The sequence below is a fragment of the Amaranthus tricolor genome, chromosome 2 (genome assembly GCF_026212465.1).
Source record: "Amaranthus tricolor cultivar Red isolate AtriRed21 chromosome 2, ASM2621246v1, whole genome shotgun sequence".
Taxonomy (NCBI): Eukaryota; Viridiplantae; Streptophyta; class Magnoliopsida; order Caryophyllales; family Amaranthaceae; genus Amaranthus; species Amaranthus tricolor.
Window position 1 is genome coordinate 17,053,515 of NC_080048.1, and position 19,567 is coordinate 17,073,081.

Below are 19,567 nucleotides of genomic sequence, written 5' to 3' on the forward strand. Positions count from 1 at the left end.
TTTTATGAATAAACTTAACATATTTCTTTTTGTAACAACTTTTTTACATACGAGAAAAAGAATAGCCTTGTACAATCAATTATCTGGCACACCCTAAAAGACAATATGTATGTCCATAAGATATGAAAGTGACTTATATACATCCTCATTTTAAAGCTGGAGTGAACAAAAGTAGTTAAAATAAGAATTCTTAAAGACAATTAATTTGAGTGGCTGGCAATGAGAACGGCCTAGTACCATTTTAACACTATAAATATTGGACCAATGTTCTCGCGTAATGTGTACCCAAACAAACAACAATTAATATATATCATCACCATTGAGTCACAGCTACATTTCCATAATAATAATAATATTAATAATATTCGTAGTATTCTTTCTTATTAATAACATGGCTTCTGATGGTCAGCATGATATATCAGTTTTAGAGGTAGATAATGCCTCAATAGAATTCCAACAAGATACTCCTTGGGCAATAAGAGATCATAATGTTGGAGAAGATGGTGTATGTTTGACATGGCAGGAATTGTGTGTTACAGTTTCTGATAAGGAAGCTAAGACTTCTAAAACTATACTTGAAAATGTTACTGGTTATTCTTGTCCGGGTCAAGTTTTGGCTATTATGGGTCCTTCTGGTTCCGGCAAATCTACTCTCCTTGATGCCTTGGCAGGTAATATATACTTGAACTGGTTTTTAATAGTTGTTATACACGCTATTCAATATACGATTTTACTCTTTTATATCTTTAATTTCATATGATAAAAATTTTAAAAAGTTAGTATTATGAATATATATGCGTTAAGACGAATCAAACAAATACTCACTTGACTATGTTCTATATTATACATGGAGAAATATATACAAAATAAATCAATTGATGAAAAGTAGTGGCTACAAAAAATATAGCAATTATTAAAATTCAACGGAATTATCTTTTATTTAATCTTTTTGCTCATTAAAACCAACATGCATGTTAATAGATAAGGTGTATATAACACTAACATAACATTATATTGTCCCGATTTCATTAAATAGCTCTCGTCTTGAATGTAGTTGGATATACATAATGAACTTATACACTTGCTAGTTCTTATTGATAATTATTAAAGATGTCGTTTCTAATTGATCTTAGCTTGATGACATAAATAATATGTAATTTCAAATAATGAAAAGTGGACATAATTTACCTTTGCACTATTGAAACATACAGGTGGCGTTACAGAATAGAGAGAACATAATTAAATGATTAATTGGAGGCAAGTCGTTACGAATTAAACCTAGGATAAATGTAGTATATACTCCAATTTTTCAGGTTGACAGCCGTCTGTGTAAAGATGTTGTGCAATACAATTTTGTCTGAAATATAGTTTTATCAACAGAAAATCTTAGTAAATAACTGTTATTTATAAAGTAAATAAATCAATCTTATATGGAAAGATTTTATAGTATGAGAGTTTCGTTATTTTAATTTATTTTTTTTATTTTATTTATTTTATTATTGTTGTTGTTGTCTTTTGTGGTGATTTACAAATCACGGTTATTGATTAGAAATTTTTAGTTTTAGTAATAGCAATAGCTAGATAGACTTAAATTAAAGATACCTAATCAAAAACCGTGATTTGCAAATCACTAAAAAAGACAAAAAAAAATAATATTAAAATAAACAAAACCAAAAAAGATAAAATTAAAATAACAAAACTCTCACTGTATCACATTATACCACATAAAAGTGATATACTAACCTTATAAATAACCGTTATTTATTAAGATCTTCTCGTAAGGATACTCATTAATACTTTCTATTATATGACTTGTAGCTAGTCTTAAATTATAGAAAATAAATCAGAATAATGTTTTCTATATGACTTGTAGGTAGATTGGATTTAAACACTAAACAAAGTGGTCAGATACTCATTAATGGTACTGAGCAAGCTCTCGCCTACGGTACCTCGGTAAGTTTTACTTTATTCGTAAAGTAGTTCACTCAATTAGAAACTTAAAATACTTAAAATAATGGTTGAAGTTTTAAAATGAATTATATACTCTAATACGGTTGCTTATATGAGATTTTTTAGGGCCAGAATTGTAGATATAATATCGTCCTCTTCATACATATTGCTAAACATGCCACTTAAATAGGGATAGATGAAATTCGATCCCCTAACAATTATGTCAAATTAGAAGAAACCAACTCAATTCCAAGATACAATGTTAAGGAATCAACTCAATCAAAAGGTAGCATAAGTTAATTAATAGTTAAATCTCTAGTTGATCATATATAGGCCTAGCAAAAGCAGAACCAACTTGCTACCCAACCTAAACCTAACCCGAAATAAGTGGATTTGAGCCCGAAACAAGAGGGTTTGAGTTGAGACTTTTGACCTAACTAATTAAATAGGTCAATCCAACATGATCTATTAATTAGATGGTTTAGTTAAGCCAAGGGTATATTTGTCAAATTATTGTTAATGGTGACTCAAACTAGCAAGCACCATTGAAGAAGACGAATCAAGAAGATGGGTCAAAAAGAAAGTGAGCGGGGCGCAGAGCCCTTGCTGTCCTGGTGCGCGGGGCGCGGAGTGCGTTTTGTTTTCAAGTCGCGGCTCGCGAAGTTGTACGCGGCTCGCGAGTGACGATTATTTCTCACGTGGAGCAATTTCCTTTTTTCTTGGTCGGTTATTTGTGGATACTTGGAGCCCAAGTTTTCTTTTACTTTGGTTTTATTATATATATACCACCTATTATTAGTACTAGAGTTCATTATTCACAAATTGAGAGAGATCACAACAGATCCATTGTTATTTGTGAGTGTGATTAATCTTGTAAATTCTATGCAATCATAGTGAAATTATTTGATCTCGGTGCTGGTGGACATATATATCACATTGATAGTGAACTACGTTAAATCTCTTGTGTCATTTTCTTATAGTTTTGTTTGAAATTCTTTATTATTTCATTATTATTCATCGATCGTGCTTTCGCTGTCGCACAACAATTGGCATCAAGAGCTCAGGTTTTAGTTCTTGGAGAGTTTTTTGATTGAAACAATGTTTGGAGATTCTACAAAAAGAATTGAGAAATTTACCGGGAGAAATAGCTTCGGGCTATGGCAAATAAAGATGAAGGCTTTGTTGAAACAGCAACAAATCTGGCATTCGTTGGCTCCAAACAGTACTACTATGGGGTCGGAAGACAGACTTACTGACGGGCAAATAGTAGTAATGGAGGAAAAGGCTCATTCTACCATTTTGCTAAGTTTAGATGATCATATCATCACGGAGGTCGCTGATCAGGCTACAGCGGCAGAATTATGGTTGAAATTGAATTATTGTATATGACTAAGTCGCTGACCAACAAATTATTGCTGAAGCAGCGGTTGTTCAGCCTCCGAATGCAGTCAGGTACTTCCTTACGGGAACATCTGGAGAAACTTAACTCTAATTTACTGGATTTGCGTAGTTTAGATTTAAGATAGATGATGAGGATGTTGCGTTGATTTTACTTGTGTCTCTACCGTCTAGCTATGAGAATTTTGTTGAGTCTTTTGTTGTTGTAAGGACTCACTGACCTTAGAAGAAGTAAAGGCAACACTTTATACTAGCGAACTTCGTTAGAAAGCTATTAGTGATAACGGGGAGAGTGGCAGTGGATTGTTTGTTAAGTTCGGAAAATCTAAAAACAAAAAGGGGGGGGGGGGGGGGGGGGGGGGGGTTAACAAGGGCAACAATACTGGGTCAGGTGCTGGAAGCGGCAATGAGGGATCTAGTAAGATTGCGGGAAAGACCTGTTATTATTGCCATGAACCGGGTCACTTTAGGGCTAACTGCCCAATGAGGAAGGGCAAGTCCCAAGCTGCTATAGTTGAGGAAAAACCGAAGGAGAACTATAATTCGGAGGAAGACTTGGCATTAGTGAGTTCTGCTAAGTCTGGAGATCTTTCTGATAATTGGGTTCTGGATTCGGGGTGTTCATTTCATATGAGTCGCGTCGAGACTATTTTGATACGTATGAGTCTTGCAATGGGGGTATGGTTATTGTAGGTAATAATGCACCATATAAGATTAGGGGTATTGGATCCATGAGATTGAGGACTAGCGACGGGATAAAGTTGACATTGACAAGGGTGCGACATCTCCCTGTTTTGGGAAAGAATCTGATTTCATTGGGTACCTTGGATTATTTGGGGTACAATGGAGTGTTTTCGGATAGGGAGTTCTCCATTTATAAAGGTTCTGAGTTGGTATTTAAGGGTATCAAGAGGAACACCCTCTATGTCTTTAAGGGTGTTAGACTGTCTAGTTCTACAGTTTGTGCATCGGTGTCTCACCAGGAGATGACTAAGATTTGGCACATGAGGCTTGGTCATATAGGGGAGAAGGGGATGCAGCTATTGTTTAAGAGGGGTCTACTATCCGGGATCAAGGTTGCCAACCTTGAATTGTGAGTATTGTGTGTTTGGGAAGAAACACAGTTCAAAGTTCAACAAGTGTGCTCATATTACTGATGGTGTGCTCGATTATATCCATTTAGATTGTTGGGGTCCATCTAGGGTTGAAGGTACGAGAGGTTTCCGCTATTTTGTGTCATTTGTAGATGACAAGTCCCGATACACATGGCTTAGATTACTTAAGTCAAAGGAACAAACAATGGGCTAGAGTTTAGCAAAGAGGAGTTTAATCAGTTTTGTGAAGATGAGGGTATTGGTCGGCATCATACCGTCAGGATGACACCACAACAAAATGGTGTTGCAGAGTGGGTTAATCAAACACTGCTTAAGAGAGTTCGATGCATGCTCTCTAATGCAGGGCTTAGGAGGAGGTATTGGAGTAAAGCTGTGATGAGAACTTGTTATATCATCAATAGGTGTCCTCATTCGGAAATTTACTTTAAAATCCCGTTTGAGATTTGGAGTGGTAAGATGCCTAGTTTCTCTAATTTGAAGATCTTTGGTTGTGTTGCTTATTATCATGTTAGTAAGGGTAAGGTGGATCCACGAGCCAAGGTGGGGTGTTTTGTTGAGTGCGGTGATGGTGTGAATTTAGGATCTATTCACCTTTGAAGGGTCGGGTCATTCTTAGTAGGGATGTTACGTTCGATGAGAGCATGATGTATTCTAAGAAGAGCTCAGAGTCTTCTGATTTGGGGAAGGATAAGGAGAACTTGCTACAGACAGATGGGGTGCTTGAGGTACATCAGCCATCCATTGCTGATTTACCTCGAGTGTAGTTTATTGATAATGATGTTGAGGTTCTAGTGCCGGGTACTCCTGAACCTAAGGTTGTTCCATCTTTTCCTAACTCTGGGGAGGAGGTGGAGCAGTCTAATCAGGGGTCATCTAGTCAATCTGACACCATTTTTGAGCGACCTAAGCGAGTTATCAAGAAGCCTGTTAGGTTGATTAAAGAGATTAAAGGAAGAAATTGCTTTGTTGAGAATTTGACAGGATATGCATTAAGTGTAGCTGATGATGTAAAGTCATATGAACTTGCCACGTATAAACAAGAAATTGGTTGTAGTGAGTCGGCGCAATGGCTTGTTGCAATGGGTGAAGAGATGCAATCTCTTCACAAGAACAGAGTGTGGGAACTTGTGAAGGTACCGGAGGGGAGGAAGCTTGTAGGGTGTAAGTGGATTTTCAAGAAGAAAGAAGGGTCATCTAAATCTGAGAAAATTCGTTTTAAGGCTAGACTAGTTGCTAAGGGCTTTAGTCAGATAGAAGGGGTTGATTTCGTGGAGATATTCTCACCAATGGTTCGACATACTTCTATTTGTGTGCTATTGTCAATTGTAGCACGTTATGACCTTAAGCTAGAGCAGCTGGATGTTAAGACGGCTTTCCTCCATGGTGATTTGAAGGAGGAGATTTTGATGAAGCAAACTGAGGGATTCGAGATTCCAGGGAAAGAGCACTACGCCTACAGATTGCTAAAGTCATTGTGTTGACTTAAGCAATCCCCTCGCGAGTGGTTGAAGAGGTTCGATTCTTTTATGGTTTTGCATGGTTTTGATAGGCTCTCTTATGATTGCTGTGTGTATCATAGTAAGCTAGATGATGGTTCCATGATTTATCTATTCTTATATGAAGATGGCATGCTTGTTGCCACAAAGAATAAATCTGATGTTGTTAGACTTAAGGAGTTGCTTAGCTCAGAATTTAACATGAAAAATTTGGGTCCAGCTAAGAAGATTTTGTGTACGGAGGTCTATAGGGATCGAGCTAGGGGTAAGCTTTTCTTGACTCAGAAAAGTTATATTGAAAAGATTGTTTCTAGGTTTAGGATAGAGAAATTGAAGCCTATAAGTACACTAACGTATGTGAGCTGCAAATTATCTTTGTCTATGTCACCTCAAACTAAGGAGGAGCTGACATATATGTCTAGGGTTCCTTATGCCAACGTAGTTGGTTGTTTGATGTATGCTATGGTCTGTACTAGGCCGGATATTGCGCACGCTGTTAGTGTTGTAAGTAGGTTCATGGCATAACCTGGGAGAGAACACTGGCAGGGGGTGAAAAGGATTTTTTGCTACTTGAGAGGGACAACTGATATTGGTCTTGTGTGTGGGAATGGTAAGGAGTGTTTGGTAACTGAATACACTGATTCTAATTATGTAGCTGATGTGGGATTGGGTGGTTATGTGGTTAGTTGGAAGTCTACATTGCAGTCTTCGATTACGTTGTCTACTACTGAAGCTGAGTTGCAACTAAGGAGTCTATATGGCTCAAAAGGCCTTGTGAGTGGATTGGGTATTACACAGGAGTTTGCTATGTTGTATTGTGATAGTCTAAGTGCCATTTTCTTAGCTAAAGATCAAGTGCACCATGATCAGACCAAGCACATTGATGTCAGGTATTAGTTCTTGCGTACTAACAACAGGGTAAAGGTAAAGAAGATTGCGACCACTGACAATCCAACTGATTTCTTTACTAAGTCTGTTCCATTTAGTAAGTTTAAACATTGCTTAGACTTGCTAAATATTGATTACTATGTCATGTAGTAGGCCCTGAGGGGCAGTGTTGGGAAGCTCATGTTGTAGGCGTGTTGGCCTTAAGGTGGAGCTTGCCCGTGGCTTGTGATGCAGGTGGAGCATTATGAGTTGTTATAATTGGCGACGAGTATGTGATGAGTCTTGGTTGAAGACTTGTCGGGATAGGTCTTGGTTAGAGACTTATCGAGATGTATGGCTGATGCATGAGTCTTACATCGGGTTTTGGCTTAAGATATATTCACTATGTGTTGATGAGATCCTTTTGTTGAATAAGAGTTTTCGTCAAGGTGGAGATTGTTGTTAATGTTGACTCAAACTAGCAAGCACCATTGAAGAATATGAATCTAGAAGATGGGTCAAAAGGAAGGTGCACGGGGCACGGAGTGCGTTTTGTTTTCAAGTCGTGGCTTGCAAAACTGTACACGGCTGGCAAGTGACGATTATTTCTCACGTGGAGAAATTTCTTTTTTTCTTAGCCGGTTATTTGTTGATACTTGGAGCCCAAGTTTTCTTCTATTTTGGTTTTATTATATATATATATATATATATATATATACATATATATATATATATATATATATATATATATATATATATATATACATATATATATATATATATATATATATATATATATATACATATATATATATATATATATATATATATATATATATATATATATATATATATATACATATATATATATATATATATATATATATATATACATATATATATATATATACATACATATATATATATATATACATACATATATATATATATATATATATATATATATATATATATATATATATATATATATATATATATACATATATATATACATATATATATACATATATACATATATATATACATATATATATATATATATATATATACATATATATATATATACATACATATATATATATATATACATACATATATATATAGATATACATATATATATATATATATATATATATATATATATACATACATATATATATATATATATATATATATATATATATATATATATATATATATATATATATATATATATACCACCTTTTATTAGTACTAGGGTTCATTATTCACAAATTGAGACAAATCACAAGAGAACCATTGTTATTTGTGAGTCATTGTTATTTGTGAGTGTGATTCATCTTGTAAATTTTTTGCGATCATAGTGAAATTATTGATCTCGGTGCTGGTGAACGTAGCTATCACATTGATAGTGAACCACGTCAAAGTGTCATTTTCTTATTGTTTTGTTTGAAATTCTTTATTGTTTCATTATTGTTCATCGATCTTGCTTCTGTTGTCGCACAATACAAATGGTCGATGTCTAAAGCAGGTGCAGAGCAAAAATTGACATTTTTTTTGAAGGTCCTATGCAGTTTTAAAAATGATAATATTTTTGTAACAACTTTGTATCTTTCAATATTTAACATATATTAAGTAATTTAATATTGAGACCCCTAATTTTTCAGAGCCCGATGCGATCGAACATGTTGAACATGCTCAGAACCCCCCTTGGTCTAAAGTTGCTGTCTTGTTTGACCCTACTAGCTGATAATATTGACTGATAACTTAGCTGTTAGTTGTTAGGGAGAATCATGCTTGATAAACTTTAGTTGTTAACTATTTATTAGAGAAAAAACAAATTAAAAAACCAAAAAGGGTATTTATAATAAGTTTTTAATTTTGGCTATAAAGTCGGCTTTTCCATCACTATATTAAAATTTATCCACTAAACACTTTTTTTTACCGTTTAACTTCTTTTTTTTTGGCATAGCAAAGACTATAACCTTGACTTTTCCACTGTGATTCATGAATATAGGCATATGTGACACAAGACGATGTATTGATGACAACTTTAACAGTGAAAGAAATAGTGAACTACTCAAGTCTTCTCCAATTACCATCATCCATGTCAAAATTAGAGAAGAGAAAAAGGGCAGATGAATGCATAAAAGAGATGGGCTTACAAGATTCAATACATACAAGAGTTGGAGGTTGGGGAGTTAAAGGTTTAAGTGGTGGACAAAAGAGAAGACTTAGTATTTGTATTGAGATACTGACTCATCCTAAACTTCTGTTCCTTGATGAGCCTACTAGTGGTCTTGATAGTGCGGCCTCATTTTATGTCATGAGTCGAATTGCAGGCAATCAAAGAGCCATTGGTAGAACCATTATTACATCAATTCATCAACCTAGTACCCAAGTTTTTCACCTATTTGGTTACTTATGTCTTCTTTCTGCTGGTAAAACTATTTATTTTGGACCTGCACAACAAGCAATTGAGGTGAGTTTTTTATTTAAAAAATGTTGAATAAACTCTGATAATTTTTAATTTCTTGAAATAAATGTCATGAATAATCTCTCTTATTGTCTATCTGTTGTGAATAGTTTATACTATTAATTATTTTTAAATAATCCAACCTTTGTATATTTTTTATATTTTTAATTAAAATTTCTCATTTATATTTGATAATTAGTTTGAATAAGTAACTACTTGAATCACTGAAAACTCATACAATAAAATAATCTATTATGAAAATAGTAAAGACAAGACTTCGAAACAAAATGGACGACGATCAAATAAGAAGGATGAGAAAGATTTTTTTTTTGTTACCATATATATAAAAAAAGATATTATATTATAAATTAAGAACATTTTTCAAATTTATGTCATAGTATCTTTTCTGTGTCACATAGTAATTTTTACAATTATGTGTTTTTGGCTCAATCGTGACCTTAGATTTTCTATTTTAGTAAAATCAAGGATGTAGAGTGCTTCTTAGCCTTGTCATTTTCAAGCCCCTTTTTCATTGGATAGGGAAGGGTTCCAATAAGAAGGGTGTTGAAAATGAGAAGGACAAGAAGCATTCTACATTCTTGATTTCAATAAGATAAAAAAAATCTAAAGTCATGATCGAGCTAAAAACAATTAATTGTAAAAGTCACTATGTTATAATTTGGCATAAATCTGAAAAATATTCTTAATTGATAACGTAGTATTCCTTTTTTGTATTCATAATGACTAAACAAAAATCCTTCTTTTTCCATTCTTATTTTAAAATCCTTCTGATTTCATCCTAATTCCTACATATATATGGGGGTGATTCAATGAAATAGGGTGTTCAAAATGAGAAAGATAAGAAGCATTTTACACCCTTAATTTGGATAAGATAAAAAAGTTTTAGGTCACTATCAAGCCAAAAACACTTAAATGTAAAAGTCATTGTCTTACACAGAAAAAATACTATGTCATATATCTGAAAAATGTTATTAATTTATAACAGAGTATCCATTTATGTACATATAGTTACTAACAAAAAATCTTTCTTATCCTTCTCATTTTAAAATCTTTCTTATTTGATCCATATATACCAAAAAATTTAACCCCCAAAGTTCTTCCTAAAACTAGCAAATTCAAGTCATAAAGTTCAGTTTATTAGTGTGGGAATAAGCAAGGTGAGCTCAATCAAAATAATTTTTTCATAATAATAAATTTTACTATATTGAAAAACAAGTCAAAAATATTTTTCAATTCAAGTCAAAAATTAAAAGTAAAATTTATTAGAAGTAATTTGGTATTTCAAATATTTTATTTGCCTTTTAATTATTTTTACTTAAAAAGAAAAATATATAACTAAGAATTTATATTACTAAAATTAAGAGTTAATTAGATTGCATATAATTATGATAGTTGGCTTTAAAACATCACTAACAAATGTTTTTTATTAATTAAATTGACTCTTAGTCTCTTAGAGTATGTGAATAAATAGCATGTGAAACAGCCCAATAATATTGTTCAAATTAATTATGTTGGGTCAAGTGTTCATGTGATTTCAGGACAATTTAATGTGAATGGCTTCTCACTTTTTAGTTTTCAAGAAACAAATTCTGTAAAATTCAAGATTTTGTTTTCTTAATTTTGGGCTTTCTTTTTGGCCTTTTACTCCTCCAATTCGCAAGAAACTTGGGTATCACGTCATTGACTGTCAATATTTTATGATTGTGCATGAATATATGCATATTTAATAAGCAATCATAATGTGGAATATCCTTATTTTTTGGGGAAGATTTATAACTTGGCTTACACTAATTTAGAAGCCTTTTCTTGCATAACTAAAGATGATTTTGCCCTTTGCATCAACACACAAGGCCAGAAGAATCATCTACTTGTACTGCTAAATATCAAAAAATGGTCAATGAACGATCACTATGATGGATAATTTTATACTGATTTATAAAAATAATTAAATAATATCATGTCAGATGTTGTTGGTGCGTGCGTTAATTGATTATTGAATTATGAAATGTGAGTTGTATTTTTAGTTTTATTTACTATGCGAAATTCATTATGAGGCAAATAAACTATTATAGCGATTAATTTTCATTGTCAAACGCTATTAATTACTCAAAGTATATTAGATATGTAAGATGAAATATTGAACAATGAGGAACTGAGATTAATTAATTTAAATAATACTTTTTCAAGTGTTTAAATAATAATTCGCTCAAGAATAATTTTGTGATGCGAGTCTCATTATAATTATAAATCATAGTTATAGTAATCAACACAGTATGTCACATAATACTGAAAACCCTAATAAAAGAATGTTCAATTCAATTACGCAAGTTTTAAAAAACAATAGCCTCAAATACCTTGATACAATCCCTCAAGAATCTAGGGAATTAAACCCTAGTTATAACACAACACAATACAATTAGTTTTTATAACTCAAAACATCAATACAACAATATTATTCGTTTTGAATAACAATAATAATCAAATAAGGGAGAGTGTATAATTATAATTATAATGTAATTATAATTAAATTATACCTTTGTCTCAAAACTAAAAAGAAAATGATTCACCACTAACAAATTAAGTGGTGATTAATTTATTGCTTGATAAATATATATACATAAAAATCACAAACCTCATAAATAATAATGGATGAAAATGGGATGAATAAACCATCAATTAATTAATTAAATAATTAATTAAGCATAATCACACATCCCATAAACACAATATTGTCCAATTAAGCACTTATTGTTGCATTTCCCACAATGCCTCTTATCATAAGCTTTGTCTACGCACTTTCCATTACAACAATCATACGTAAACTTACACTTTTTATGGCAAGCTCCACAATTATTCTTATCAATGTTGAGATCAAAGCATTTATTCCCACAACATGTGTAATTCTTTCCATACATAATGTCACAAACTTCATAATCCTTCTGACAATGGTCAGCTGGCTTTAAGCTTCTTCCATGGTGTAGATAATCCTTATTGTGTTCAGCTAGAAACCGACTTACGGGCCTCTTCGAGAGAACTACCACCGGGCTAGTGGGCTGGTGTAGGGTTTCGTGATGGTTTTGGTGGGTTATGTTAATGGAGCTTAATGCAATAATGGATATTGCTATGGTGATTGCGATCAAGGCGAATACCTTGATTGTTTTTTGGATTATTATTGACATTTTTGGGAAAATATCAATAGAAAGGATGAAAATGTGCTTAGTTTTATGTGTATTTTTTTGGGTTTTGGTTAAGATGTTTTAGGGTTAGAGGGGAAAGTGGGAATGAGAATTTGAGGAGAGGAAGGGTTTATAAGAGGGAATAAACTAAGGAGTTGACGCGAGGAATGTGGTTAAAAAGGGTTGTAGGGAAGATTTTAGGAGGGAAAATGCATGGAGTGTAGTTTATTCCTATGTTGTTTTAACTAGCTAGGAAGTTACTACTATTCAAAGATATATGTGTATCTTCATGGGATGGGAAAATAGGATTAACCAAGGGCTTTAAATTAATTAATTAAAGTAAGAATATTTATTGGGTCAAAGGTTATTAATTATTAGTACCTCATGTGCTTCACCTTTACTCGTTATATTCATTATGATTAGTATATTGATTAATTGGGGGCTAAGTAGTAAACTTATGATAAGTGTAAATGTAAATTTACCGTTTCTCTCTTGATATATACTCTTTTATAATGGTTGTTGTTAGTTGTTTTATGCTTATTTAGAAAGATTTTATAATGTAACTTTAGTCATTTTGGTTATTTATGCTGATTTGAGAGGTTTTAATCGTTTTTAGCATAATTATTATGATTGATGACTATAGAGTTTAGTAGAGTAATTTTGTCTTTATTGAAGAACTTTTAAAGAGGATTTTATTACATGAAAAACTAGTGGCTTTGGAAACTAGACTTCAAATGCTTTTCAATGATATATTATATGCTCAATTTCAACACCTAAGCAAGAAATAACGATCATTTAAAATTTATCAATCAAGAGTTAAGCGACTAGTTACTACTTTTATCTGGAGTTTACTCCTCTTTTCACAAAGGATAGCAAAAGGTATGACGAAGATCTATGTTGTATTTGCATTTTTATCCAAATAGACTCTTGTATGAAGAGGTGTGATAGAGCATACAATATAATGTCGAGTTTTGATTCTTGATTTATATTTATTTGTGTTTAGTTGGTGTTTTGATATAATAGTAAAATCCTATTGTTTTATTTCTCAATGTTTTACTGTCAAAATCGTTCTAACTTTACTAAAAGTATTAAAAATAACATTGATTTTTGGGACTACACATGAAAAGCACCTTATATTAACTACAACGTCACTTAAATACTTCTTTTATTTAATTTAATTCAATTACTTGAACTATCACATGAAGTACACCTTATATTAATTTCACTTGTTAGGAAGGTAATTTTGATTACCTAATAGTTCATTCAATAGCTTGCCTCATTGAGGGACATGATGAAAGTGTAAAGGAATCGAGGTATTAGGATGATGTTGGAACCTTGAAGGAAACAAAACTGAGGCCTGAAGATCTTTTCACGTCCTCTTTTTTAGTAGAATGCTTAGTGAAAAATATAAGGAAATGTGATGCATTTATATTTCTAGTTCAAAGATTTGTCATATATGAAAGGGCCTAATATCATGCATATTATTATCATTAAGGGACCAACTTAAACCAAAGACACTAAGTAGATATGGTTGACGTATCAGGAGAGGTTGTATACTCTATTACTTCCTATCACATAGCTTTTTTTTTGGGGCTAAAAATGTGGATGTAATAGATATCTTATCATATCTAGCAATAAATATTCATCTTGAAATGATGTGTCAAATAAGATTCAAACTCAAAACCTTTTGTCATATAGAATTTGACACCATGGGTAAATGAGATTTATACCAGGGTATGTTATATCCTTTATCACACCCTCTGACACCAGATGTCTTTAAGCTAAAAGCGAAGTATGAATGTAAGACATACCCTATCATACTTGGCAATAAATATTTAATTTGAAGTGATGGGTAAATGAGATTCGAACTTGTAATATTTTATCATGTTGACTCTGACAACAACAATAATGTGAAAACTACCAATAGTTTAGTTCCAGTAGTTGTCCACGTGAATCTTCTTTCTCCATATATATTACTCCCTTTGTTTCTTAACGTTATTCCCATTTGCCATTGGGTTGTTCTATTAGCTATTAACATAAAAATCTTTCAATTTATATCACAAATTTTAAAAATACTTAACCCTTTTTATCCACATTTTAATATTTTACTAATGCTTATGGTTCTCACATATTTTCTACTAAAATCATTTTCACATTCTTATGTTGCTTATGGTCTCCACTAGGGGTGTTTAATGGGCTGGAACCCCATTTGAGCCCTTATTCGGCCCGTTTCTAGAAGGGCTTTGTAAGGGTCAAGTCAAAAAATGGGCCAGGCCAAAAGCGGGCTATACTATAATCAAAATGAAGTGGATTATAAAAGGGCTCAATAAGGGTCAAAAACAGGCCTTTGTAAATAGCATAATTTATGTATAATTTAAATATTATAATTGACAATGTCAATAAAATTATTAATATTTTTTCAATTTAATTTTTATAAATTGATAAATGGGGACTAAAATTATTTTTAGTGGTAAAAATGGGTCGGGCCGGGCTTTGAAAGCTCGGCCCATTTAAAGCTCATATTAATTTTAAAGGGCCTTTATCCGGCCCAACCCATATTTACTTAAGCCCGGCCTGGCCCTTATCCGGCCTATTGAACACCTTTAGTCTCCACATGTTTCTCACTAACTTTGTTATTGAAATATTTTTTTAATAGTTGTGGTCCCTATATTTTATCGACTTTATTTTAATAGGTTTTAATGTTCATGATTTTACTTTTTCTCCATCAAAATTTATTATTCAATAAAATTATATATTCATCATCTAAATAACTCTATGTCTTGAATTAACATAAATTGGGTTAAAAATATATAATTCTGGAAAAAAATTATTTATTTTATTGTTACCGCATTTTCTTTTTATTTAAATAATTTTTGTGAAATTTTGTGATATTTAAATTTTAAAGAAATAAATTAATAATCTAAATTGTTATAATAGGCGAAAAGAAAGAAAAGTGAAAACAATAATAAAAATTATTTTATTTTGGTGAATAAGAATATACACCAACTCATTTAATAATAAGTTAATTTTTAAAATATTTTGTGTAGATTTTAATCTTAAGGAAATTTATTATTCATGTACTAAATCTAAAACTAAGCTATTAAGAAATTAATTAAATAAAAGAAAATTATATTTTCTAAAAATTTGGATAAATAGGCTATGATCTATAATAAACCCAATATGTCTTTTTAAAAATATTTTTAGTATTTATTTATGATGGAACTATTTATTTTATCATTTATAATAAATAGACATTTAAGAAATTTATTATTAAGAAATTAATAAAGCTAATTGAAAATTAATCTATAAATAAATACTAAAGACCCATTTAAGTTTTGATTTAGTTTAATAATAAATGATTATTTATATGTAAGTTGTTATAAATTTATTTCTATTATATGTTATTGTAATGTTGCATTTATATAAAAACAGTAACATGATAATAAAAAGGTTTGATAGTAAGGAAATGCCGAACCATGCTTCCGGTATGTAAAAAACGTGGGACGTATTTTCCGGCAGGTAAAATACGGCGAACACAGTAAGGTTATTTAACCTGACCTGTGGCTCGAGCAATATTGTATTGGAGGAGTGACGACTCCCACTAAGTTAGGGGTTTTGGTTTACCTCACCCTAAAAGACTCGTACATATATCAAAAAAAGATCATATGTGTTGCATTCATTAAATAAGTAATCGAATTTCACGCTCTAACACTCAAGTAGATGTGTTAGTAATTCACGCCCTGATACTCAAGCAGAAGGACCAGAAGTTATATATATATATATATATATATATATATATATATATATATATATATATATATATAGATAATTTTTCCTCATTTTATTTTATGTATAGAATAGTATAAATCTTACCAAATAATATTTTTTTTTCTTTGTGTTGTAGTTCTTTTCAACAAATGGATTTCCTTGCCCTTCTTTGCAAAATCCTTCCGATCACTTTCTACAGATGATAAATAAAGACTTTAAGGACAATGTAACATATTCTTCCAACAACATCTGTATTTTTTGACTTAAAATAATCACCTATAAACTTGATAATTTTGCACTTTCTAGGACATTGAGCAAGGTCTTTCTACTAGAAAGTCAACTGATGAAGTTATCAACATTTTGGTAAACTCATACAAGTCTTCTGAGAGTTATGAGCAAGTTCAAGAAGTAATTTATGGAATATGCAACAACTTGGTAACGATCATCAATTTATTCATATTTAATAATTATCAAAGATTATATATATTTATTTTATTTTGGTTTAAATTTTAACAGAAAGGGAGTCGATTAGAGAAAGGAAGAAAACGTGCTAGTTTCATTACACAATGTCAAGTTCTTACAAGAAGATCCTTTATAAACATGTGTCGTGATTGGGGTTATTATTGGCTACGACTTGCTATATACATCATTTTGGGTGTTGGACTAGGCACCCTTTTCTTTAATATAGGATTTAGTCATAGCTCTATTCAAGTAAGAGATATTCACCCTTTTATTCTTTCATTATGTTGCTTGATTAATTTTCAAGCTAGGTTGATACAAAATTTATATTCAAGCGGTGTGTTTGATAAAAGTGAAAATATTTTATTATGAAAATGCAATGATAATTATTATTATTATTTATTTATTTAGTTTGATTGAAAAAAACTACTAAGTTAAGAAGGGAGAAACAAAAACATTGTTAAGTAGAAAAAAAAAATAGTAAAATGGAATAGACATGAAATAAAAGTAATGTTCTTAGTTTTTAATTTCTTTCTTAAATTATGGTAAAAGCAAATAACAAAAAAATCGAGAAAAATAGGTTTTTTGAGAATTTTTTTTCCCCAATCAAACACCCGAAGCTTCATATTAACTTAATAAGTTTGTGAAATGTTTGAAATTGTGATATTTCTCTCTTTTAGGCAAGAGGGTCCTTGATCATGTTTGTGGCTTCCTACTTGACTTTCATGACAATTGGTGGATTTCCTTCATTTATTGAAGATATGAAGGTATGTTTTGGGGACATAAAACAATTAGTAGATATCTTTACATTTCTTGGCAAAGAATAATTAACCTTGTAAACTCTTTTAATCTGCTAAATTTTCCCTTTTTTAATGTTTTAAGAAACATATATATAACAAATCCATTGAATGAGGGCGGAGCAAAAAAACACTATAACATTTTACGTTTTTTTTGTTTTAGATGGTTTTTTTTTTGAAATTTTAAGGCCTAAAAACAAGTAGCTAAACTAAGGCAAAAAAGCAATGTAAATTAATGTCAATCAATATCGTAGGCTTCTAAATTTTGAGGGATCTGTGCGGTCGGGCACATTACACATGCTTAGAACCACTAATATGACATTACACTGAGATAACAAGGATTGTTATTTTCAAGGAACCAACTCAACCAAAAGTTTAAGATGATGGTTAAGACCCTAAAATATGTTATATACTCTAACACGCCCCCTCACACGAGAGTCCTTTGGGTTAAAATGTGGATGCAACACATGCCGTCCTCATAAATGGCCCTAAATATTTCTCCTTAAATAAGAAGTGGTTGTAATTCAAACCCATGACCTCTTGTCATGTTGGCTTTGATGTTATGTCAAAGAACCAATTCAACTAAAAACTTAAGCAAACGGTAAATGCCGTAGAATATGTTACATACTCTAACAATTATGATGATAAAATCCAATCTTAGATCGTTATTCATAAATACTTTGTACTTTATATTTATATAAAAATTTAATTTGTAACTTTAAACAATTTATTGTGTTGTAATTTAGGTTTTCAAAAGAGAAAGGCTAAATGGACATTATGGTGTGACTTCCTATGTGGTTGGAAATACCCTATCTTCCACCCCATTCTTACTCATGATTGCCATAATTCCTGGAGCAATCATTTACTTCCTATCAGAACTACAAAGGGAATACCAACACTTTTTATACTACTTATTACTTATTTTTGTTTGCATGTTATTGATTGAAAGCTTAATGATGATTATAGCAAGTTTAGTACCTAATTTTCTTATGGGAATCATTACTGGTGCTGGTGTTCAAGGTATCATGATGTTAAGTGGAGGATTCTTCAGATTACCCAATGATTTACCAAATATTTTTTGGCGTTACCCTTTCTATTACATTTCCTTTCATAAGTATGCATTTCAAGGATTGTTTAAGAATGAATTTGAAGGTTTAGAATTCCCTCGAAATGATAGAATTGGGGCAAGAATGATATCTGGGACTAGAATTCTCAAAAATGTGTGGCAAGTTGAAGATGGTTATTCCAAATGGGTTGATCTTCTTGTTCTTGTGGGTATGGTGATTGTGTACCGTTTATTGTTCTTATTCTTCATCAAGAGCTCCGAAAAGATTAAACCTTTGATTAAATCGTTTGTAAGAAGAGCGCCTAAGCAAGTAGTTCAAGTTGATTGTTCTTAGGCATTATATCTCAAGGGTTTTTTATTCGATTATTAAGGAGAATCCCTACAAATAAAAGAGGAAGCTAGAAAAATCAAATTTTCTACATGTGATAGGAATTGAATTATCTTCGTTATAAACTCATAATCATGAAAGGGAAAGTATTAATTATTATTTAAGGATAAAGGGCTTAACATACCAATGTATATGTAATGGATTCTAAACAAAACATAATTAGCGATGAAGTTAATAATTTAAGTGTAAGACTTTTTAAATGAATATTTAAAGACTTATTATGCGAAATTGAGATTTTTTTTGTTTGCAAAGTCTTAATAAGTACATAGTTTACCTATGAATTATTTTTCATTTTAGTTTTTTCTAATAATTCATTTTTAATTTTGAATATGACCTTACAGTTTTTACTCTTTATATTTTCTTTTTCATTTACAAATACCTTACTACTTTAACTCATTATACTTAACTTTTTCATGCCCAAAATGATGATTGGAACAAAGTAATACTAATACTATAATCATTATTAAGAAACTAATATATATATATATATATATATATATATATATATATATATATATATATATATATATATATATATATATATATATATATATAATTTTCAAAGATATATATGTTTAAACATATTATAT

General features: G+C 31.2%; 2 protein-coding genes across 3 annotated transcripts; one reads left to right on the plus strand and one right to left on the minus strand.

The window, feature by feature from the left end:
• The first annotated feature begins 300 nt into the window (after window positions 1-300).
• On the plus strand, window positions 301-19,136 carry LOC130805865 (ABC transporter G family member 1-like). 2 transcript variants are annotated; one of them, XM_057670678.1, is made up of 8 exons: window positions 301-671; window positions 1,874-1,953; window positions 8,844-9,308; window positions 16,404-16,493; window positions 16,574-16,702; window positions 16,784-16,978; window positions 17,407-17,493; window positions 18,270-19,136. In XM_057670678.1, the coding sequence occupies exons 1-8, from the start codon at window positions 392-394 to the stop codon at window positions 18,921-18,923; spliced, it is 1,980 nt and encodes a 659-aa protein (XP_057526661.1). In that variant the 5' UTR covers window positions 301-391; the 3' UTR covers window positions 18,924-19,136. The 2 variants fall into 2 exon arrangements, with proteins under 2 accessions (XP_057526661.1, XP_057526662.1); XM_057670679.1 differs by lacking the exon at window positions 16,404-16,493.
• On the minus strand, window positions 9,939-13,401 carry LOC130805866 (stigma-specific STIG1-like protein 3). The gene has a single exon (XM_057670680.1). It carries the CDS (start codon window positions 12,500-12,502, stop codon window positions 12,020-12,022), a length of 483 nt encoding a protein of 160 aa, XP_057526663.1. The 5' UTR covers window positions 12,503-13,401; the 3' UTR covers window positions 9,939-12,019.
• Window positions 19,137-19,567: the final 431 nt, after the last annotated feature.

Bases quoted from the DNA above. Each gene is read 5' to 3' on its own strand.
- LOC130805865 (XM_057670678.1), top strand. From the start codon at position 392: ATGGCTTCTGATGGTCAGCATGATATATCAGTTTTAGAGGTAGATAAT. The intron at 672-1,873 runs GTAATATATACT...TATGACTTGTAG, and splicing joins TCTCCTTGATGCCTTGGCAG to GTAGATTGGATTTAAACACT. The intron at 17,494-18,269 runs GTATGTTTTGGG...GTTGTAATTTAG, and splicing joins CATTTATTGAAGATATGAAG to GTTTTCAAAAGAGAAAGGCT.
- LOC130805866 (XM_057670680.1), bottom strand. From the start codon at position 12,502: ATGTCAATAATAATCCAAAAAACAATCAAGGTATTCGCCTTGATCGCA.